The sequence below is a fragment of the Perca fluviatilis genome, chromosome 8 (genome assembly GCF_010015445.1).
Source record: "Perca fluviatilis chromosome 8, GENO_Pfluv_1.0, whole genome shotgun sequence".
Lineage (NCBI taxonomy): Eukaryota > Metazoa > Chordata > Actinopteri > Perciformes > Percidae > Perca > Perca fluviatilis.
Window position 1 is genome coordinate 13,244,151 of NC_053119.1, and position 24,089 is coordinate 13,268,239.

A 24,089-nucleotide genomic window follows, 5' to 3' on the forward strand; every position below is an offset into this window, starting at 1 on the left:
GGTAGTGTGATTTATACTCTGATCAGAACCTCTCAATAAATGGTTCAAAAATATTGACTTAGTGTTAATGTCTCATGCATTTAATATCATAAAAGTTTCAGTATTTCTCTTTTGAGCTACTTTAGAGGCTTGAGTATAGAGATAACAATGTTGGTCTAATGCTGTAAACGGTTGGATTGATTATGACTTTTGGTGCCACAATAGTCGGTATGTGGTTAGAGGAAGTTATGCATTTGCATTCAAATTGTGTCAGTGGCAGAGGGACATCCTGGGATGGGTACTGACAAATAACAGTGATTTCACAAATATAATATGGCTCATTGGCACACAGTGCATTATAGTGCAGATTGGATAATTTCATACTGTCAATTCACAACTAGTTTCAGTGCCCCAAGGATCCCCCCATTGGACATTACTGTATTTGTGTGTACATATGTGGGATTTCGCTCTAAAAGGTGAAGCAAGTAACTGTGGATCACAAAGGCAGATCATGTGTGTCTCAGTTTGCTTAGCTCCATTTCTCAAACACAGTGGCAGTACAGGTCAAGCTTATATCAAATAAAAATCGTATTATCCTCTAGCCCCGTTCACCATTAATTAAATCCTGTAGTCGAACCAGAAGGCAGAAAAATAAAGGCTGGATGTATTCTTAAAATTCCAAACTGTGGACTGGTGTATGTGAAATCTTCATTTTGAACAAAGATCCAATTGTATAACAGAGTGACAAACAATTAGCTCTTATTGTTGTGAGATTTCCGACTTTTTCTTTATGGAAAATTCCAATACCGATTCCTGATCCGATACTAGTGCTCTCCTCCCTTATAAACCACACTGTGTAGAACTTACTGGAACGCCGACTCAGTGAGTCTGCAACCTGCTGTGATTTAAATGCAACTTATAGCAGACACAGTGAATTTTATGACACTGACAAAGAATCTATTTAATGTGGATCTGTCACGTCTGCCGCGATCCACTTAAGATCAGTATGGGCCCTTATGCCAATCAAGTGGATCAGATTGGTGCATCCCAAGCAAGAGATGCTTGAGCGTAAAAAGTTATTGTCCCTTATGTAGTCTTCTGGTTCATTCCCTTCTGTAGTGGAAAACACTGTGCCCCAGCTCCACTAGCGCCCCACCCAGCAGCACCCACAGAGGGACACACACCACGCTGACCCACATTTCGGTGAGTCTCTGCAGGCGGGAGCACAGTGTCAGACAGAATGCCAGCTTCAGCAGCAGGGCTGTCAGGTACCACAGCCTCCTCTTCAGGCTCTGCTCGCCATCCCTGGGGTCAAAGTCCGGCTTGCAGCGCCCCGCCATCTTCACTATCAGCATGAGGATGAGGATGGTGTCAAAGGTCCAGACAGGGAGGAAAATGATAAACCAGTTCCAGTGAATCTTAGAGTCCAGCTTGAGGACCAGCATGATGAGGAAGATCAGGGCGAAGATCCAGGATAGGAGCACTCGCTGGGCCAGGGACATCTTCATCTACAGAGGACTGGCACAGAGCCAGTATCACCCCCACCCAGAGAGACTGAGGACTGCAGCCAAAGCGACACACACACCGTGGGATCTGATAACAAACCACAACCCAGCAGGCTCAATCTCATTCTCTGATGGATGTTAACGTTAATGACTTAAAATAAGAGTAACATTCGGTCACACTTTAAAGCTCCCTCCAATTAGCGTTCATGTTTTCATAAATGTGTATCTCTTTGGACTGGAGAATCATTTAGCTGTTACTTCCACTCAGTTCAGAGCTGAAGCTACTGTATGTTGGCTAGCTAGCTAACTTGTAAACCCAAATAAAAACGTTGTTTAAAGAAAGATGTCTTACCAAGTTAACCAGGAGAGTCAAGCTGTTTGAAAGACCGACTCTTCACCAGCGAGAAAGATGCCAGCACTTTTAAACAAACGATGTAATCTTAAACTCAAAGCAGCTCGATTACAGCGACAAGTACAGTGTAGTTAGCTTTTAGCTTTCCGCTACTTCCAGTTTTTGCTCCGCGAGCAGTTCTTCCAGGTTTTCCGGTATGCATTTTCAAAATAAAGTATGGTTTTATCAGATGATGTATTTTATTTTGATAGTTAACTGCAGGTCTGTAGCTATTATTGACGAGACTATGGACGACACTGAGATGTTCATGTTAACCCCCAGTCTTTTTCTGGATTTCTTCCCCATGGCAACTGAGCCGAAAGCTCTGAAATAAATCTAGTAAGTGGACCTTGAGTTAAGGAATTACTATTGCCACAGTCAAGAATGAATCTTAAAGAACAACCTGAAAGGGGTTACAAATATAAACCTACACATGCTGGTTATTTTTGGGTGATTTCAGTATTCTTAGACTTGGGATTTTTAAATATAGCTATAAAACATGAAATGTCCTAATTATTTATGGTGTCTGGTCAAAGTTTTCTGGGGTGAGAGGTACATTGGGGGAATTTGGATTCAAGACCTCATATTTCTAAAGTCTGTGGCCCTGATTATAGGTGGCTTAATGGAGCTCGACAAAAACTAAATCCAGCTGCAACTGTAGATCCCCACTTATTGACCAACCTCATACACATGGCAATATGAATCAGAATCAGAAAATATTCTATTTATAATTAATCCATTGTTTGAAATAGAAAGCGATAACCCGTGGTTTTAAATACTATTCAAATTTATTTAATTTTGACTGGGCTAGTATAACAAATTAATACAAAGTACAACTTCATGGACATCATAGATTGTCAAAAAAAGTAAAGTACAAAACGCTTGAGGTAAAACATCATTTGAAAAAGATTCTGTTAAAAAGCCCTTATTAAAATCTCAAGTCATTTAAAGGTAAAAGCTCACTTTACACTATCTAGCTGTCCTAAAAACCAACAATGCATTTTTATTTACAAGGTAGTGGTGGTGCAAAATACAGTGTGTAAGACGACATTCAGTCAAAATGTTCATGTCTTTATCAAATGTAAACAATAAACATTGTCATTCCTTAAAGTCCTGCTTTACAGAGCTAATACAGAAAAGCAAATACTGTCACACTGATGTTTGCTCTAAGAAGTGAAGTTTGCATTAGACCTCTATAACCGCCGCTGACAATGAAAACAATTCAACAGTCCACATTTTCATAAGATGTCGTACAAAAGAGAGAGCAGAAGACCTCATTACTGTGTTACTGCCAAGAGGCAGACAACGAAGCGTAAACAGTTGCGAGATTAAAAATACACATATACAAAAAAATCCATGATAAATATGTTAACTTTCTGTCACTTTTCCATGTAAATGGTGGCTTTAACAGCCATCTCCTCCAGTAAAGGTAAGAAACTAATGCTGTTTGAAAACCTCATAACTCTGATTTTAACCCCAGTGGAAAGATTACATGCTCCTTTATGGGTTAATATTAACTATAGTGTATATTTTTGATATTGTCAACATATCTTATGAAAAGACCAAAACCACCAATGTGTTAGTCCATCTCTCAATACTCTGACTTCCCCAGCATGTCTCAGCTCCAAACCCATTTGTTTATACTAAAGATACATCTTTAAAAAATGAGTCACAATAATATAGTTTAAAATTCTAGCTAAATAAGTCCCTTAAAGAGCTGAGCACTGTAGTTTTTAGCAGAAGTTACTTAAACAGGAGTAAATACTGCATTTGCTGGGGACTATTTCCAGCCACAGATTAATATACATTTGTTGATGTATTGAGTATTTACAGTACAAGCGATGTGTATGTGGGATTGAGTCAAAATAAACTACAGTGCCCATGTTCATCCAAAAGAAGAAACATGTCAGTGCAACTATTTGGCTCATTAATGTGTTTTTAGTAGTTTTGGGACAAAATTGAGGTCTGTGGCAGTAGAATAAAATAAATCAGGCTTTGGCTACAGAAGCAAACTGGGATCAATTTATCATTGATTTTGGTCTTTTCATGGAATTTGTTGTCTATAAGAAAAATATAGAATATCACCAGACTTATGTCTTAATCTGATTTATTTGGGTTTATGAAAATATTTGAAAGCTCAGGATAAAAAGCTTGGCTAAAGTCACAGCTACGGTGTCTTCAAATTAAAAACCTGGTAAAATATTTCAGTCCTTTTAATAATAATAATTCCACTGGTATTTGCTTTGTAATTAGTTGGACAAAGATGTTTTTCTTAGCTCTTAAAAACTAGACATGTTAAAGTTGCAAGGTTTTCACTCACTAGTGAAAGCACTTGGAATTGACTCGTAACAAAGGAAGATGGTACCAACTTAATGAAATGTAGTTTTATCTTAAATCTGTCCCACAAATTATCAACGTACACACTGAAAAGGGGTGTGTGTGTGTGTTCCTAAAGGCAACCACAGCTACACAGTGCTCTGCCTGCTCTCGCGGCAGTACCCCATAGCCTCTGAGGAGTGAGGTGGGAAATCAATAAATATCCCATCTGAGTCTGAGTCTGCAGACTCTAGCACTTGTCCAATAATGGTTTCAGGGCTGGATGATTCGCTGGGCGGCGTGGAGGATGCTCCCTTACTTAGATCAGTCATTGTTGTTGTGGCCTCAGTGCCATGCAGAGCTCCTGAGGAATGAAGTGGAAGGATACAGGGAGACGAAAGAGGCAAGTCCATGGCACTCGCTCCCGCTTGTACAATACCTGTGAATGACAAGGTACTGGATTATTATGAATTATGACATTATGATTTTTTTTTTCTTTTAGACATCTTAATCTGTGACATACCATTGAACTGGGAGCCCACACACAGCCTGTTTGAGGAGGGGCCAGACAGTTCAGATGAGGCCAAGTCAGCGTAGGCCAGTCCTTGTTCCTCCAGGCATGTTATAATCTCACAGGCCGAGTGGCGCCGAATTCCTCCACTGCCAACAGAGCTGGCATCTGGGTCATATTCAGCCACAGGGGTCAGCAGCAGAGGGATATTGTAGCTTTTCGATCGTACCACAGGGTTTTTAGACGGTTGATCCGTAGACTTGGACCAGCCCCACGGTAAACGCTTCTCTAAAAGACAAGAGGGGCATTTTTAGGCCTTTATTTGACAGGACAGCTGAAGACATAAAAGGGGAGAGAGAGGGGGAATGACATGCAGCAAAGGGCCGCAGGTCGGAGTCGAACTTGGGCCTGCTGCATCGAGGAGTAAACCTCTATATATGGGTGCCCCGCTTTACCAACTGAGCTATCCGGGCACCCATTACCCTACTTTTGAGTTCACTTTCTCACCCAGAACACAGCAATGGTCCTCAGCACCATCCCCAGAGTAAAGCCCGTGTGTGCCCAGGTAGGGCGAGACCACCTTCTGAATCAGGGACTCGAGCCTCAAGTAGTCCTCATTTACACCGCGTGACTCATGGACCCCCTAACAGACAGAGACAGGCATCAGAGTCCCACCAATAGAAAAAAAAAGAAGCTAAAGCTGTTCCTTGCTGCTTAAGCAATCAAGACCATGGGAAAAGTAATAAATGACAATTTTGATATTTAATTCACAGAATAAGCCGTTCATAAAATAAAAATATCTTACATTTTCTTCTTGCACCTTCTAACATGTAAGAATGTGGTGCATTTCTCTGACACATATCAGTGTAAATTTAATAACTTAGTTTTTTAATGTAGCTCACACACTAAGAAACAATACAAAAATAATAGTATACTATAAAGCAATAATAGCAATGGGAATAAACAATAATTAAATGAATCTGAATCTGAATCCTGTGTACAAGGTTTTTGTGGAGATAATTTGTTTATTTTTGACGTTGTTGATTAAATGTTAATAATTATGTGAATAAAAAAAAACAGAAGATCAATTGATAATGAAAACAGTCATTAGTTTATGCCATTCAGTCTGATGTCTGTATATTCATGTCTAGACATTACATTGGAGCTCGACCAAAGATGCAAAACTGCAGGTGATTATCATCTGGGATAGTGGTTCACCCTTATGTGATTAGTGACCATGTGCAAAGCTAAAAAAAAAACATAATTTGATGCTTTTTTGACTTGTTGGGTCAGAAAGAAAAAACTAACTCAGTGACGAAACAGGCCTTTAGGTTTGGCCTGCAGGCCTACCTGTAGAATAAGCAGCATCTGTGTAACAGAGGGGGGCACGCGGGCCCGAGGTCGAGACAGGGCGTCCTCTAACTTTACGCTCAGAACTATGGTGTTTCTGAAGTGAAGCAGAGCTAGCTGTCGCACAGAGGGCTCCTTGCCCTGCACACAATAAGGACACAGAAAACAGAACAGAACTGAGCAACAATTATAAACAATCCAGTAAAGGTTAATTAGTTAAGGTTGTTGATCCTTCGTGCAGCAAAGACAAAAACCAGATGACTCTTATGACGTTTGCGTACCTGAACCGGATGGAAGATGGCCTGCAGCATCGAGAGAACATCACAGAAGAAGAAGTCCCAGGTCTCTGCCAGAGAGTCGAGTAACTTCTGACCTGCATCAGTCACACGGGAAGTAGTTAAAAAGACAGTTGATTCAAGTTTAACTCACAAGCACAGACACTACAAAATGTATTTAGACCATTTATCCAGTCAGCCATACCTTCGTAGAACCTTATTTTATCCCGAAGAATGACCATGCCTTTTGTAAGCAACTGGTTCTGCGAAATAAAGTGAAAAGATGCCATTAAATATAAATATCTGAGACACCACCGCTTTTATTTATCTGAATGGTGTTTTGCAGCCATGTACTAATCCCAATCCTATTTCATTCAATATTAAAAGTGTATTACCTGAAGGTATTCTGTGAAGAAAAAACCCAGCTCAGTCTTTAACAGATGCCTGAGGAAACAAATGTGTGGCTATTGCTTTACTTTATGACTCAAACACAACAATCAATAATCACAGGATGGACAGTATTGCCAGTATTTATTTTATAATTTCTGTGTGAATAAGGAGTTTACAACCTGCAATTAATTACTTAACTACATTACATGTGACATGTGCCATTTCATGAAATAGAACCAAAGGATGTAAATCTACTAAGCACCCTTTTTTTCCAGAGTTATAAGCAACAGTTTCTTGTCTAGTTGAAGAAATGTGTGTTAACTTCCTTGTGGTTTTTCTGTACATGGATTTACTGGGCTGTAATGGAGGCTGATGTGATAGAAGTAATGGGTCTGGTTTGAAAAGATAATGAGATATCTGGCACGGCCACATGACTCCCTATGCCCACATACAGTACACAAACAAACGCATTCACAAGAAAATGTCCAGCCAGCAAACGTAGGACAGACAGTAATTATACTAATTATAGCACAAAATGACATCAACAGTCTAAAATAATGATGTTTTCTCTGTACTGTGTGAATGTGTGTGGCTGTTTCTGTTTCTGTCTAAACTTACCGGACACCTTCGTTGAGGACGTAGAGTTCGTTATCTGCCAAACCTTTCTTCTGGAAGACGGCGATGACAGCGTTGTGGATGCTGCAGCACAGCAAACACACAAACTTGTCTCCATAATTGTTCAAAATGCATTTGAGTCACTACACTTTGCACCTTGATTGTATTTGGCATACCTGTTCCAGGTGGCGTTGGCTCCTGCCCTCTTCTGCTTCTCTCCTCTGTCCTCTGGTGAACTTTTCTCACTTTTCCCCAGCTCGCTGAGGCTGGGGGAGCTCATCAACTTCAGCCGGTGCAGAGTCCTCATGAGGGACATATAACGGAAGTGTAAAGAAACAAGAGTATGCGCTAAGTAGTGGACAGGAGAGAAAGAAGGTCAGGCTATAAGCTGACATACAGAGAAGAAACACGAGGAAATAGCTGGAGGGGAGAACATAAGCAGCGTGAGTCTGGGAGAGGGATGGAGTACGCAGAGAGGGAAAAAGCACAATGACAATAGAAAGAGCGGCCGGTGACAGAGGAGAAGAGAAGTAGGACAGAATGATGCATGGTGAGAGAGGGGCAGCACGTTAAGAGCAGCATGGGTGGAGCCAATCCGAGAGGTGGGCCACGGCTCTGCTCGAGGTCTCAGAAGAGGAGGAAACAATAGCACATGCACTGATGGGGGGCAGACTCGTCCTCCTTCTCTGCCTCTCTTTCAATACAATACAATCATTGATGCAAAGGAATATGTATGCAGAGCACAGATGCCAGTGGAACTGCAGTGTAAGCAGACTGAAACAGTTGGGACTTTGTTGTGCTTGTCACTGTACAGCGAGGAGGTGGAGGAGGAAGTCGCCCAGCTTATTACGGTAACAACAACAACAGAGATAGGAAGCAGTGACACAATGTGGGACAATAAAGAAGGTTTTCCTGCTCTTCCATTTTTATCACAGCTGGTGCAGGACAACAAAAAAAGTAAAAAAGCAGTGCAATGTGTGAGACTAAAGCCCGACCGATACTGGATCTTTGAAGCTGATAATTATATAGATATTTAAGGGTTTAAACGTCCAGTGTCTCCTCTTTTATATCCTTTTAAATAGTTTAAAGGTTGGAAAAATAATATTTTTCTACACTGTCTGACAGGATCACATATATGTTGTGTATTAGCTTGTTTGAACTATGATGTTCACAGTGAATGAAATATTCAAACCCAGGACCCATTAGACATATTCTGGATGTCTTGTGCATCTTTTTGGATACATTTCCCCAAATCCAACCTGACATGTTTGGTATCTAAATTTTGGGATCTCTAGTTAGGCTGGGCGATATAGAGGAAATGTAATTTACCAAATACCTCCATAGCGATATCGTGATAATATTGTAGGATTGAATATTGGTGCTTTCACAAAATATTTACACAATGAGATTTTTAGAACAGCTCAGTCTGTTAAGTTCAGAAAATGACATCGCTTTACTGTAATGCAGCCAAGACAACACCTATGTCATATCCACAATCTAAGACGATATTTAGTCTCATAACACAATATCAATCACATCAAATCACATTGATATATTGCCCAGCCATAATCTCTAGTAGAATAATAATTAAAAAAAAAAAAAATAATGAAGAAAAAAGTTTGTAATGACTGGCCCAGCACTGGTAGGCCACTGACGATTAAGAGATTAGCCCCATAACCCTTGTATGTGGCTTTTACACTTTTAGTCTTGCATGTGTGCTGTGTGCTGGAAAGACCTTTCAAAAGAGTCAGGCTAGCAGTTTCCATCTGTTTGCAGTCTTTATGCCAAGTTAAGCTAAGGGGCTGCTGCTGCAGCTTTATATTTACCATACAGACATGAGTGGTATCAATCTACTCACCAGTTTTAAAATCAGTTTTCATTTTGTTGAGTACTAAATGTACTGAGCGGGACATTTTGAAAAATAAACTTGTCAGGGCTCTCTGTTGGACAAACTATGTTATGAAAACTATCAAAATGTATCTTTGGGATTTATGTACATATATTTCTAATTACTTATTGGCCAACATATACTGATATGATATATCTGCAATAAGCTGACATTGTTGACTGTCGCTCTACATGAGACAACCTCCCCGCTAAAAGAGGTAATTCTCTTAAAGGTCCCATGGCATGAAAAATTTCACTTTATGAGGTTTATCAACATTAAAATGTGTTCCCCCAGCCTGCCTATGGTCCCCAAGTGGCTAGAAATGGCGATAGGTGTAAACCGAGCCCTGGATATCTTGCTCCACCTTTGAGAAAAAGTAAGCTCAGATGGGCGAATCTGGAATCTCCTCCTTATGATGTCATAAGGAGCAAGGTTACCTACCCTTTCTCTGCTTGGACGGCTAGAGAATTTGGCCCGCCCATGAAAAAAAGAGAGACATCATGGCTTGAAAACAAGCGAAGCATGGCAGTTGGTCAAGGCCACACCCCCACCCTTCACCTCTGTCCCCCTCTCTCCTCCTCAATAGCTACAGACACAGAAATGGCACATCCTAAGGAAAGCTCATTGTGGGACTGGCTCTAGTGGCTGTAATTCTGCACCAAGGCTGAATTTCAGGAAAGAGCATCCAAAAAGCAGCATGTCATAGGACCTTTAAATCCTAACTCACTTTGGGATGTGAGTGTAAATAAAATAAAGAAAACACTGTTTGCATATTTTCAGGAGGAACAGGTGAAAACTAGCACTTTGAAGAAGAAGACGAAATGATGAGTTCAAACCCACGCAGTCCAGAAACTCTCTACTGACAGCACGGCAGTAAACAACAGACCCCCCCTTCCACGCCCACGTTCACACAGACACAGAAAACATGGAAAGCAAGTGTACAAACTCAATATCATATCATCATATCATTAGGTCAAAGTGTTGCAAGCAAAGCTCTGCCGTTTAATGAAATTTTTTGTGAGAAGAGACAGTGGGATTTTTATAAATGCTAATTAATATTTCATGCATTTTACAGGATGCTGTGTGTTGTGAAATTTTAATCACAGGAACTGAGCCTCACCTCCTGATTGGATGCTCACTGCTGCTTTCCATGTCTGGGCTTGGGGGAGGGGCAGAGAAGGTGCTGAAGTTGAGTGACAGGGGTCGTGAGGAGGGCCGGGAGGCGTGCCTCCGCCTGAGTCCATCAAGCATCTGAATATATAGAAGGGAGACGATGAAGAAATGGTTATTAAGCTGTGACTGAAGGTAAACATACCATCAAAGGCACATAAAGCATACGGCAGTGATCACAAGTGGATCACGCAGCTGTCTGAGGCTCTCATGATAATCCTGTTACCACTTGCTTAAAGACAATGAATGAACCAAGGAACACTAACACTGAAGCACTAGAATACACAGACAAAACAAATTAAAGGAAAACTTACGGTCACAAGGGTACAGGAGAAACCCAAGCAACACATTTGCGGCCTCCTTAGGGGAGTTGTAGTGTGAAATCAGCTTTTCTTTATTCTGTTATTTCAACACTATCTAAGTGTTTTGCAATCACATAGTTTAGCTCCACCCTAACCGTATAATCACACACACACACACACACACACACACACACACACACACACACACACACACACACACACAGACGTTGCATCAGAGAAAAAAAGGGAAATGCATGAGTGTGAATTATTCCTGTAAAGGCCACAGAGCCCGTATGACAGTACAGTATTATAGTCTATTTGGGTGTCTACCTACCCAGAGAAACATGCTTGGCACAGTAAAGCACCATCCCCTGGTCAGAGGCGAGAACAACAGTCTAGGCTTTTACTCTACAGACAAAGACACAACACGAGACCTCCTTCACCACCCTGCATGCAAGCATAAAATGGGTGAATGGTGCGTTTTCAGGAGTAGGCCTATTTGACTTGCAGTTGCATTACAGTAAGATCACATCTCAGCCAGAGGCACAGGCACAGAGACAGACTACGCACTGTCTACCCGACATACCATGCCACGCCAGTCTGGGCATTTCTGCTTTTGTTCACCCCTCCTCCTTTTAGGAGCGACTACAGTCAGATCGATAACACTTCCAATATCTATCTTTATTGGTTTTCTGGCCTATTGATATCCCACTGTACTGCCCCGTCATGTTTATTCGACATAAGATAGCCAATCAATCGTCCAGACACGCAATCAACAGTCCACGTTTATCCTACAGGGAGGAATGTACAGCCATTCGTGCGTACGTGGAGGGTTTTCTATTTTTTTCTACCTGCGTGGACGAAAAAATAAGGCAAAGTAGCACTGTAAACAACGTGACTGTCTTATGTGCACATACAGACGGGCACAGATGCGTCATAAAGTCCACCTATGGATAGAAACTGTATGATAATGGCCAAAAAGTTGTCATGTCATGCGTCTTTGCCCGCCCACTGTAGCCTGCACTCACCGTGCCTTTATCCTGTCGTGCTGTTCCTCACGGGATGAAACGGTCATGTAGCACTAATGCCAAGTGTTTACTGTCCGGGCTCAGCGGCTGGCTCCTCTACTGTTCCCCGCCGGTCTGCGCACCCACACGGGCATCAGGGTGCAGGCGGATGAAGGGTCCGACCTGCTGTGCTTTGGAGGGGGACTCATTCATGAGGCACGCGCCGCCACTCGCTCGCTCACTGGCTCGCCCCCGCTTTGTTTTGACGAGATGCAAAGCGAACCTGGGCTCGTGGACGCGCATTTGTGGTTATAACTGTATGCAAAACAGGGGAATCACTAGGATTCAAAAGGAAAACACAACATGAGTTATGTCATTCCCTGGACAAAATGTTTACTTAGGGTATGCATCAAGTATTAAAACGCAGACTGTAAGATACATATTATAACTGGCACATAGGCTACCCTAACCCCAACACAGGATGAGATCTATTTGAATAGCACAAACGTAGCTACAGGCAGGTGTGCAGACATTGGAAAAAGGGCTACATATGTGCCACGCTGCCTTGGACTCCAGCATATTGCTGTATGAAAACAATGGAAGGTAGTCGGCTACACGCAGCAGCACTGACCCCAATAGATGCCGTTTAACACAGTGGGTGTTTTGCCATCTGTCAAAGCAGGCGCGGGCATTTGGCAGATAATCCCCTATTTCCATGGGTCGTGATGTAAATAAATGGGTCTCGTGAGAAACGTTACTGGCATCATAAAAATCACTGAAATTAGGCGTACAGCACATTTTAGTTGCCCCATTATTACATGAGGATTACATCTTTGCATGGTAAAAAAGCTATGCAAAACAGCAAATAGCCATATGCATGTTGTGAGAATCTGTTCACGCAGTAAATCGCTTTTACTGTATCAAAGAGGCGCAGATTAACACACTGTCCAATCCAAATAGACAATAGCCTATTCTTTAATCCAGATTCAGTTTTTTTTTCTGTACAGATAATTCATTCTACGATTTATTCTGAGTGAAAACATGCAACACTGGCCTAGTGTAATTTAAAAGTAAATCATCTTTCTAAAAGTGTTACCCAACAATGAAGTAACATCACAATTAACAGGACAGTATTATTGGTAATTTGTCACACTTCCACTGTCGGAATTCAACAGTGTGACACCCAGCGGAAGTATACAGGAGTGATGCTGAATCCGAATGCACACATAGCTGGAAGACTGTGTTGTAGTCGTTGTAGTCCTAAGTAGGCTATTTCAGGTGGAGTTTGGTTATATATATATATAATGAGTTCCATTTTTTTCGACGATACATGTGAACAGTACGATGCGTTGTTAAGTAAAATAAATAATAATACAATTTTATAAATATGTTTCATGCAACAACAAAAAATGGCTGTTTACATGTGAAACATTTAAAAAAACCAAAAAAAAAAAAAAAAAAAAAAAAAAAAAAAAAAAACACAAAAAATCCTTTTTTTGCAGCTCATTTGGGATACTGTTTTTGTTCTGTTTTTTATTAATTTATTTTGTTTGTGTTTTTCTTTTTTCTTTTCACATGCATGCATAATTGCACAGTTATGCAATAGGTGCATCTTTCTATATACATTACATTATTTTTGAACAGCATTTTTCGGAACAACCACAGTACATTTTATATCATGGGAGAATTGTTTAACAGTGAGTGCACAGTAGTGGCTGCAAAACTAATGGTGTGATGTGATGTGTGTATAAGAGCATTTTCCTGATGTCATTTGCAAAAGACCAGCATCCTGCGGTTTTTGTCTGTTATTTCTAGTGTGTAACAGGGGAACAAGCAGCTAGTCGAGTTGGACTTCAAAAGACTGACAGGCTGGTCTAAATTCGTGTTTCAACCACTATTTGTTATTTTTTAATGACAAATTACTATTCTGTTACTATACTGTAACCAAATTAATTTGTGGGATGAAGCGAGATTAGATAGACGATATCCTTACTAGTGACGTTAAAACAGACGTTTTAAATAAAATGCCATCAATTATTGCGGAAAGAAAAGCTGCCGCACTTCCACTGTCGGACCTTAACACTGTGACACCCAGCGGAAGTAAACAAGAAGGGCGCTCTTAGCTTAGTATTTCAGTTGTAATTAAGCAACAGTGGCTGCAGTTTAGCGTTTGAGACAGTTTGTCAACGAGTGACTACTCTCTGCTGCTGAAGAAATATTCGGAGTTGTCTTTAGTTTATTAAATAGTACCAAATGTCCTTGGATTCCCACGGAATAAAGCGAGATCGATGTACATACTTTGTACTGGCGTTACAAGTTTTGAATCAAATGAATTCCATCAGTTCAAAGCGGAAAGAAAAGCTGCCGCACTTCCACTGTCGGAACGTAACAGTGTAACACCTGTAGTGGAAGTAAACAGCAGAAGCGCTTGTAGCTTAACTGCATGCACGCAAACGTGAAGCCGTTACTGGGGTCGTAGTGCAGAACATTATTCCAGTTATATTTAAGAAACAATGTCTGCAGTTCAGTTTTTGAGACAGTTTGTCAACAAGCGACTAACTGCTGCTGCTGAAGAAATATTCGGAGTTTTTGAAAAAACTATCGTCGAGTACGAAGAAGAGATCGATCGTCAGCGCAGACTGCTGGATGTCGTTTGGAAACCTGAAATCAAGTTACACAGGATAGGTGTGTAAAACCTTATGGTTTTTAAAAACTAACAGGAATTTGACTCATATAGGATCCTAATGGTTCAAAGACATAACGTTACGTGTTGTATTTATTTCTTCTACCATCACAGTAAGATTGGTATCCTACTACTTTTCTATACTATATCTTTTTTTCCCTTCAGAGCTCCCACAGCAACATGTCTGTAAGGAGGAGGAGGTTCTCACTGACCAGCAGCAGCTCTGTATTCAGGAGAGGAACTCCAGTGTGGACCAAGAGAAGCCAGAGCCTCCAAAGATTAAAGAGGAGGAACAGGAGGAACTCTGCACCAGTGAGGAGGGAGAGCAGCTTGTACTGAAGCAGGAGACGGATGCCTTTGTGTTGACTCCTACTCATGGTGAAAGTGAAGACCAGACTCTGAACTTAAGTATCAGTGTGGTGGAGGAACAGCCTCTAAACAACATTTCACTTAAAAGCTCTATGATACCGAAACATAACCGTGATCCCTGTCTGCTCCCTCACAACTCTCATGAAGCTGAGAGCCAAAATCAGAGTGGAGGCAAGCATGGAGACTCAGGATCAACTAGAAATGCAGAGCCAGGACCAAAGAAGAGACATCACAAAAGCAACAGTCACAGTAACAATGTGAACAACTCTAACTTGTCAGGGATTCAATGTAAAATTCAAACAGGTAAAAAGTCTTCAAAATGTCACATGTGTGAGAAAGATTTTAGGAATAATTCGGAATTGCAGAAACACCTAAAAGTCCACACAAATGAGAAGCCATATTCTTGCAAAACATGTGGGAAAGATTTCAGATCTACCAATAACTTAAAAGGCCACATGAGAATCCACACAGGTGAGAAGCCATATTCTTGCAAAACATGTGGGAAATATTTCCGATCTAGCAGTCACGTGATAGGCCACATGAGAATTCACACAGGTGAGAAGCCGTATATTTGCGAAACATGTGGTAAAGCTTTCAGACTTGGTGGTCACTTGATACGCCACATGAGAATCCACACAGGTGAGAAGCCGTACCTTTGCAAGACCTGCGGGAAAGGATTCTGTTCCATTTCAGGATTGAAAAGACACATGAGAATTCACACAGGTGAGAAGCCGATTACTTGTAAAACATGTGGAAAAGATTTCAGATGTAGCAGTAACTTAAAAAGCCACATGAAATTCCACACAGGTGAGAAACCAAACCTTTGCAAGACCTGCGGGAAAGGATTTTGTGCCAATTCAGGGTTGAAAAGACATATGAAAATCCACACAGGTGAGAAGTCTTATACTTGCAAGACATGTGGGAAAGCTTTCAGATGTATCACTAACTTAAAAGGTCACATGAAAACGCATGCGGGTGAAAAGTTGGACAACTGCAGCACAGGTGTTCCAATTGTAGTCACACCCATTCAGGTGAGAAGCTCTATAACTATAAAACATATGGAAAATATTTCAGAATGAATAGTGACTTATTGGTTAACATGAGAAGAGCCAACATTGGTGAGAAACCATATTCTTGCATAACCTGTTGAAGAAAACATTTTTGTTTAATTTTAAATGTACAGGGGCAGTAAGAACTTCTCCTGTATATGTGCCCTTCAGGTTGAGACAGGAGAAATGCCACTGGGTTTATGCAGGAAACCGCTTTGGTCAACTATTGGATACATTTAGTGGTCATGGAGATAGACACCCAACCAGGCCTGCTACAGGCCAGCTGGGAGAGGGAGAGGACATCAAAATCAAGTTTTTGCCAGACAGGAGATGTAGCAGCAAGAGATTTGGGAGTTTATGGAAAGGAGTTTTTTCCAGAAACACTGTTGGTAGATTTTAGACTACTTCAAATGAAGGCAAGAAATAAAAGTGAAGCTTTAGTGAGTGACTTTCATAGTTATAAGGAATGTAAATATTAGATTGGAGATTAAAATGTATTGCCATTGCACAGAGTACCAGTAGGCTTACCAAGACAACAAAATGCAGTTTAGCATCTAACAGAAGTGCAGAAAAGCAGTAAAATGCAGAGTAAAGTACAGAAGAGAATAAAGAAAATGTGGAATAAACATTAAGGTTTATGAATACACTAGATATTAAAATGAAATGGCCAAAGAAGTGGGAAGGGAATTGTTAGAATAATTTCATTATCAAATGATAGACCGAGACCACTGAAGATATATTAAAGTTCATTTTACTTGAGAACCCAACAAGGAGGCCTTCTCCGCACTACAGAATAGTACAGACAATGACCAAAATGAACGAAAAGCTCTCTACAGCTGCTTTTATAATAAATGTAATAAATCATGATACACAGAAGATGTCAATTGTTATCGTGTCAGAGTCGATGACGTCTCCCCTATCTGGTCTGGCAGGGCATGTATGTCCTCAGGAACACACCGTGCTTTAGACAATGACAAGCAATGGCTCCCATGTTATCTTGTTTGGAGTATTCAGTATAATATTATTCTATGCAAACAGTTTAATAATAACAAGAGGGAAAGCATGTATCATAATTTCCCTAACAGGAATGATACATATTCTCTTTTGTACGCAGACAACATAGTTTTACTGTCACCTTCCAAAGACAAAATGCAGCAGATGCTCTCCTACTCTAAGGAGTGGTGTAATAAATGGAGATTGTTTATTAAAACAGAAAATCCCTTTAGAAAACCCTCATCTACCTGCAGTACCTAGTGTAAAGATTGATAACATAAGAATTTCATAAAAGGTGTTAAGATAAGTTTTTTTAATGACATTTTTTATGTGCTCAGTTGAGATCTGATATCTTACCTTGACTGTTGAAAGTGGACGGTATGTTAATCTAGAAGAAGAAAAGTGAATGTGTCTGTGTTGTCAGACCGATATAGAAAATGATTTCCTTTTGACTGTCCTTTTAAAACAGTGCAATGCGTTGTTTAGGAAAATAAAAATTAATATTAATTTTGTAAATATGTTTCATGCTGAAAGACTGAAATGGCTGTTTTCATGTGAAACATGTAATTAGCCAGTAATGTAGAGAAAGTTTGGGAGAAGAGAGAAAAAAAAAACTCTTTACCAAGATAATCTATAGATATTTAATAGTTTTTCTTATGTGAACAGCTCATTTGGTTCAGCTCATACTGTTTTTTGTTTCTGCTCTTGTTCTTTTTCCTTTTACACATGCTTGTGAAATAGTGATGTCTTGTAATCCCTTGTGGCATGACACAGAAACAAAAATAAATCTATAGTTAATTAGTCAGATAGTTATAGTGTAATTCCCTATTGCAGAGACACCTGAGAATCCACACAGATGGGAAGCCGTATACTTGCAAAACTTGGTGGTCATATTAATATATTCTTTCAATGTATCATTATATAATGGGCAACCAAATACAGCTATCATTATGAGCCAGTTCAACTTTTATTTAGCCTTTGCCATTTGTCGATGCTTTACATAGTTTTAGTATGTGTTAAAAAGGCAAGCAAGCATATTGCAGCACAAATTGATTTATTTTCTCCAAAGATGGTTTTACTAGAGATCACAAACCCTGCTGCACTCTAAACCTGCACCTTTTACACTGTTTTTGAGATGCCCTTTTGAAGTTCTTGAAGTCATTGACATGTGAGACCTATAGTAAGCACAGGGTAGAGAAATTCCGACTTTCATTATGGTACAACTTTTGTTTTCATTCTTTCCTCACCAAAGAACCAAGAAAGTATTTCACCCAAACTCAACAGCCGCAACAGCCATATACTGTTATATATTATATCTACATGACTGCTTAGCTGCGACCAAGGACTGGATGTCTCTCAATTTCCTCCACCTATACCCAGACAAAACAAATTCTTTTATTGGACCTGAAAACGTTGTCACTCTGTTGCTCAATTTATCACCCTGTTTCAACCATGTATCAAATCCACAACTAAGAATCTTGGTATCATCTTTGATCAGTATGTGTCTTTTGACCATCATGTCACTATGCTTATTCAGTCCAGTTTTCTTTAGTTACGAAACATTGCAAAAATCCATGTTGTCTTCTTCAGATGTGGAACTATTAATTCACACATTCTCATTCTCTTGTATTGATTATTATAATTCCCTCTACTCTTGCCTCTGTCAAGCTGCTGTAAGTCATAGACAACTTGTACAAAATGCAGCTGCCAGACTACTAACCAGAACAAGTTGTCGGTCTCATATTACACCAATCCTTGCATCTCTCCATTGGTTTCTAGTGAAATTCAGAATACAGTACAATATCCTGTTGATTACCTACAAAGCATTACATGACATGTTTTTTAGTTCCAAGGACCCCTTAACTGAAACAGAGACTGAGCAGGGACCCCTTTATATTGTATAGCATTTTGTGTATGTGGGGCCACAATAACGTGTAGGGTGACCTAACGCCTTGTTACATACCTTTTTAGTGCATAAGCTATTAAAATAATAATTGTCATGATTTTATAAAGCATTTTTTAATGTAAAACATACATGTGACACAGTCAAGGGCATAACTTATGGTCACAGTGAATCCTCATTACCTGTATGTGTGGATGTCTACCTTAGTGACCTAACAGGCCAGTATCAATATTTTTTTTTTCCCACAAATAAGATGGTTTATATTTACTAATAATATGTCGGATTCATATTAACACTTTTTTTTTTTTTTTTTACCTTTAAAAAATTAACAATCATTTTGCAGCCCCCCTGCAGTAACTCTGAGGACCCCCTGTTGAAGATCTCTGCCTTATGTTGAAAGTGGACGGTATATTAAAGCGGATCTTTCCGATGTGTTGTCTAAACAGTATAGAAAATGTGTTCAATTTTGTTTTCTAGCTCAATGTTTTGTTTTGTAAGATAAAACTGGATATTGAGTTTGTAAATATGGATCAGCCGAGAAAAAAAGTTCCCGCACTTCCGTTGTCGGAACTTAGTGTGACACCCAGCGGAAGTAAACAACAGTAGAACCTCTTTGGTAGCGCTTGTAGCATGCTAGCTGCATGCCCAAATAGCTGGACGACTAGCTATATCAAAGTCATAGTGTAAGTGCAGATAATTATTTCACTTGTAGCCTAAATGAGCAAAAATGGCTGCAGTTCAGTATATGAGACAGTTTGTCAACGAGCGACTAACTGCTGCTGCTGAAGAAATATTCGGAGTTTTTGAAAAAACTATCGTTGAGTACGAAGAAGAGATTGATCGCCAGCGCAGACTGCTGGATGTCGTTTGGAAACCTGAAATCAAGTTACACAGGATAGGTGTGTAAAACCTCGATGATCTTTTTAAAAACGATCAGAGAAGTATGACTCATATAGGATTCTATATGTCTATTCGTGTTGTATTTATTTGCTCAATGTCCGTTCTTCTACCATCACAGTAATAATAATAATAATAATGCATTTTATTTATATAGCGCTTTTTGCAACACTCAAAGACACTTTACAGAGTTTTTAAAAGGAAATAAAGGTGGGGATGTGGTCAGGTCAGGGTACTGTAGCTAGATGGTGTTAATTTTAGTTTGAAAGAATTAAAGGAAAGAGTTGCACTTGTTGACTGTGAATGATTCAGAGGTGTTGTCACTGGGTTTGAGAAGTTTGATTATTGTGGATGAGAGTCTTGGGGTTGTTGGAGCCAAAGTGTATGAGCTTTGAGTAGTAGGGTGACCGGGCAGTGGCAGCAAAAAAGTCCTGTACACTGTCCTGGGAGTCACAGGACAGTGTACAGGACACTACTATAGGACTACAGGACAGGACAGTTTTTGCTGTCACTGCTGCTGTTGTGATGAGAGCGTCTTTGTATTGTTGGAGGTAGTCTGTGTAGGCTTGGAGATGCACTAAACCAGTTTTCTTGGAAAGTCTTTCAAGCTGGCGCTTACAAGATTTCATATGGTGGAGTTCAGGAGTATACCAGGGAGCAGAGTGTGTGAACGTGACTGTTTTGGTTTTGATGGGAGCCAGCTGATCAAGAAAGGAGGAGAGTGTGTAATTATAATAATTGACCAGATTTGAGAGATTATCAATCAGTGGTGGAGGGCAGGCAGACATTTTACTGGTTAGGGAGGCTGAGAGGGCCGAGGGGGAGAGAGATTTGAGATTCTTCAAGGATATTTGGCGTTTATCTTTTTTTTTTATCCTATTACTTTTCATCTTTTTTCCATCCAGAGCTCCCACAGCAAAATGTCTCTAAGGAGGAGGAGGTTCTCAATGACCAGCAGCAGCTCTGTATTCAGGAGAGGAACTCCAGTGTGGACCAAGAGGAGCCAGAGCCTCCACAGATTAAAGAGGAGGAACAGGAGGAACTCTGCACTAGTGAGGAGGGAGAGCAGCTTGTACTGAAGCAGGAGACTGATGCCTTTATGTTGACTCCTACTTACGAGAAAAGTGAAGATCAGACTCTGACCTTGTGTAAAAGATTCACTGATACATTGAACGGTCATAAAAGAACCCACATGGGTGAGAAGCTGTATTCTTGCGAAACATGTGGGAAAAGATTCAATTACCTATCATCTTTGAACTATCATATAAGAACCCATACAGGTGTGAAGCTGTTTTCTTGCGAAACATGTGGGAGATGCTTAAGTTCGATATCATCGTTGAAGATTCATATGAGAACCCATACGGGTGAGAATCCATATTCTTGCAAAACATGTGGGAAAAGATTTCCTCAGGTGTCATCATTGAACTATCACATGAAAACCCATACAGGTGAGAAACCATATTCTTGCCAAACATGTGGGAAATGTTTCCGAGCTAGCAGTCACTTAATAGGTCACATGAGAATGCACACAGGTGAGAGGCCAAACCTTTGCAAGATCTGCGGCAAAGGATTTTGTGCCATTTCAGGTTTGAAAAGACATATGAGAATCCACACAGGTGAGAAGTCTTATACTTGCAAAACATGTGGGAAAGCTTTCAGATGTAGCAGTAACTTAAGAAGCCATATGAGAATCCACACCGGTGAGAAGTCTTATACTTGCGAACCATGTGGGAGATCTTTCAGATGTATCGGGCACTTAAGAGGCCATGTGAGATCGCACACGGTTGAGAGGTTGAACAACTGCAGCACAGAGGTCCCAGTTGTTGCAACCATTCAGGTCAGAAGCTCTATAATTCAAAAACATGTGGAAGATATTTCAGAAAACTAGTTTTTTATCTATGGTGGCAGTAAGAACTTCTCCTGTATATGTGCCCTTCAGGTTGAGACAGGAGAAATGCCACTGGGTTTATGCAGGAAACAACTTTAGTCAACTATTGGATACATTTAGTGGTCATGGAGATAGACACCCAACCAGGCCTGCTACAGGCCAGCTGGGAGAGGGAGAGGACATCAAAATCAAGTTTTTGCCAGACAGGAGATGCAGCAGCAAGAGATTTGGGAGTATTTGGAAAGTTTTTTTTTTCCAGAAACACTGTTGGGAGGTACACTTTTTGATTTTAGTTTTGGAATGGTTTACTAAGGGATCGGGGGCGGGGAAAAAAAGAAAGAAAAAGGGCTAAATCTGTGACATGTAATGTTGTTAATCTTGTGCCTTTCTCACTAAAAAATGTATTAAAAAAAAATATATGGACTAAAATTGCATATTTTTATGATGATGAAAACTGAATATGGTACAGAGAATTATGTTTATAATTTGTCTAAAAAGCAAAGATCTGTATGTGCTCAGTTGAGATCTGGTATCTTACCTTAAAAATAGACGGTATGTTAATTAGAAGAAGAAAAGATGAGCTTTCCAATGTGTTAGTTCCATTTGTTTTCTACTGTCCCTTTTTATCGGGAACAGCGCAATGCTTTGTTTAGTAAGATATAATGAGATAATGATTTTATAAATATGGATCATGCACAAAAACTGAGGTGGCTGTTTACATGTGAAACATAAATTAACCAGTAATGTGGAGAAAGCCTGGGAGAAAGGAAAAAAAAAAGCTCTTTTGTATGACCAAAGATGTATGTAAACTAGTGATGTAATCCCATATGGGATGGGCCAAATGTTTGGCAGAACACAGAAACAATAAGAAATGAACGAGTGAATCCAGTATGAACAGTATTAAAGTATTAACAGTGGTATGCATATGCTATGTACAGTAGAAGTAAGCAGGGCAGTAAGTATAAACAAATGTGCAGGTTGTGCTAAAAGTAACATTATATACAGAATAAATGCTGGAGGTATGATGTGAACAGGTATATACACTATAGGTACAGTATGTACAATATAGACGGTGAATATGAAACCCGAAGGAAGGTGATCAGACTCTGAACTTATGTATCAACGAAACTCAAATTGTGCAGGAGGAAAAACCTCTAAACCATATTTCTGTTAAAATGTCTGCGCTGCCGAAACATAACAGTGACCCCCTTCTCCTCTTTCACAACTCTCATGAAGCTGAGAGCCAAAATCAGAGTGGAGGCAATCATGGAGACTTAGGATCAACCATAACCAAAGAAGAGACATCACAAAAGTCACAGTAACAATGTAAACAATTCTAACTTGTCAGGGGTTTGCCTCAGTACCCACAAAGGTGTGTGGCACGTGTGGCAAATATTTTAAGTCCAATTCACTATTGAAGTGACACCAGAAAGATGTCCACACTGATAAGAAGCCCTATTCTTGCAAAACGTGGCAGACGTAGCAGTAACTTGACGGTCTACATGAGAATTTGTATAATTGAATGTATACTCTTTATTGATTCCCCAATGGGAAATTACAGTTTACCCTCTGTTGTTATTACACACAGGCCTGAAACACACACACATGCTCAGGTCCTTTACATGCACTATTGAGAGATGTACGAGTGAGTGGGCTGCGACTGCTGAACAGGCACCCTGAGCGGTGAACATCTCTCCATCTACCAGTCCACCTCCGTACTTCGGTCCGTAAGGGGACTTGAACCGGCGACCCTCCAACTCCCTGCGGACTGAGCTACTGCCACCCCTACAAGACCTCTAGAATCCACACAGGTGCAAGAACTGTGGGAAATGTTTCAGTGATACATCGGTATTGAATCGTCCTAGAACCCACACAGGTGAGATGCCATATTCATGCAAAACGTGGGAAAGGTTTCAAAAGTAGTGGTGACTTGACAGTCCACATGAGAATCCACACGGGTAAGAAAGTCGTAAAACGGGGGAGAGCTTTCAGGCGTATAATTATTTGAAGGTCTACATGAGAAGAGCCCACACTGGTGAAAAGCCTCCCCTCTCTAAAGGCATATAAGAGTAAGTAGTTTTCTATTTAAATTCACAAGTCAGGAGCCACATAATTGCAGCACAAATCACGTACTTGAAAAAAACACTTGAGGATCAATAAGAAACCATCAAGCTGAAACTCCTGTGGAGATGTGTTCACCAACTAAACGACACTTTTGCAGTAACTACATGTAACTGAATATTTCCCCTGAAAGATGTCAATCTGTTCGTGTAAAGTTTCTCTTCATACTGTATACTTTATTTCTTGTAAGTCTGTTAAATGATAGATCAATTATCAAATTAGTTTCCGTTAATGCCAATTCATTTTGGAGGATGGAAAAACAATTCTAAGTTGAACAAAGCTATACCTCATTTCCACTTTCAGAACTTGGCATTGTGGATTTAGCAAATTTAAATTAACTAATACGACTATAGTGAATATGCTCGATTTTGAAATTAACATTACATAGTCAAATACCACATACTCGTATTTGAGTACCGCTAATATAGCTATTTATATTAGAAGCTAACATTGTTATTATACATCGTCGAATGGATCATGGTCCGGA

The 24,089-nt window shown here is 40.1% G+C and overlaps 3 protein-coding genes across 4 annotated transcripts; 1 reads left to right on the forward strand and 2 right to left on the reverse strand.

The window, feature by feature from the left end:
• Window positions 1–58: 58 nt before the first annotated feature.
• Window positions 59–2,024, reverse strand: tmem60 (transmembrane protein 60). The gene is made up of 2 exons (XM_039808534.1): window positions 1,837–2,024; window positions 59–1,572 (listed from the first exon to the last, which is right to left on the reverse strand). The coding sequence occupies exon 2, from the start codon at window positions 1,485–1,487 to the stop codon at window positions 1,083–1,085; it is 405 nt and encodes a 134-aa protein (XP_039664468.1). The 5' UTR covers window positions 1,488–1,572; window positions 1,837–2,024; the 3' UTR covers window positions 59–1,082.
• Window positions 2,025–2,925: 901 nt separating this feature from the next.
• On the reverse strand, window positions 2,926–11,943 carry prr5a (proline rich 5a (renal)). 2 transcript variants are annotated; one of them, XM_039809624.1, is made up of 11 exons: window positions 11,721–11,943; window positions 10,341–10,471; window positions 7,509–7,634; window positions 7,336–7,416; window positions 6,723–6,771; window positions 6,533–6,590; window positions 6,334–6,425; window positions 6,053–6,193; window positions 5,210–5,345; window positions 4,715–4,990; window positions 2,926–4,630 (listed from the first exon to the last, which is right to left on the reverse strand). In XM_039809624.1, the coding sequence occupies exons 2-11, from the start codon at window positions 10,469–10,471 to the stop codon at window positions 4,341–4,343; spliced, it is 1,380 nt and encodes a 459-aa protein (XP_039665558.1). In that variant the 5' UTR covers window positions 11,721–11,943; the 3' UTR covers window positions 2,926–4,340. The 2 variants fall into 2 exon arrangements, with proteins under 2 accessions (XP_039665558.1, XP_039665557.1); XM_039809623.1 differs by lacking the exon at window positions 11,721–11,943 and adding an exon at window positions 10,705–10,761.
• Window positions 11,944–13,799: 1,856 nt separating this feature from the next.
• On the forward strand, window positions 13,800–22,161 carry LOC120564502 (zinc finger protein 391-like). The gene is made up of 3 exons (XM_039809536.1): window positions 13,800–14,384; window positions 14,548–15,054; window positions 20,499–22,161. Exons 1-3 carry the CDS (start codon window positions 14,213–14,215, stop codon window positions 21,479–21,481), a joined length of 1,662 nt encoding a protein of 553 aa, XP_039665470.1. The 5' UTR covers window positions 13,800–14,212; the 3' UTR covers window positions 21,482–22,161.
• The last annotated feature ends 1,928 nt before the right edge of the window (window positions 22,162–24,089 follow it).

Excerpts from the sequence above, each read along its gene's own strand:
- prr5a (XM_039809623.1), bottom strand. The coding sequence starts at position 10,740 with ATGTGTTGCTTGGGTTTCTCCTGTACCCTTGTGACC. Across the intron at positions 7,635-10,340 it reads AGTGAGCATCCAATCAGGAG|GACTCTGCACCGGCTGAAGT; the intron begins GTGAGGCTCAGT and ends GTCCCTCATGAG. Across the intron at positions 4,631-4,714 it reads TGTGGGCTCCCAGTTCAATG|GTATTGTACAAGCGGGAGCG; the intron begins GTATGTCACAGA and ends TGTCATTCACAG.
- tmem60 (XM_039808534.1), bottom strand. The coding sequence starts at position 1,487 with ATGAAGATGTCCCTGGCCCAGCGAGTGCTCCTATCCTGGATCTTCGCC.
- LOC120564502 (XM_039809536.1), top strand. The coding sequence starts at position 14,213 with ATGTCTGCAGTTCAGTTTTTGAGACAGTTTGTCAACAAGCGACTAACT. Across the intron at positions 14,385-14,547 it reads AATCAAGTTACACAGGATAG|AGCTCCCACAGCAACATGTC; the intron begins GTGTGTAAAACC and ends TTTTCCCTTCAG. Across the intron at positions 15,055-20,498 it reads TCAATGTAAAATTCAAACAG|AGCTCCCACAGCAAAATGTC; the intron begins GTAAAAAGTCTT and ends TTTTCCATCCAG.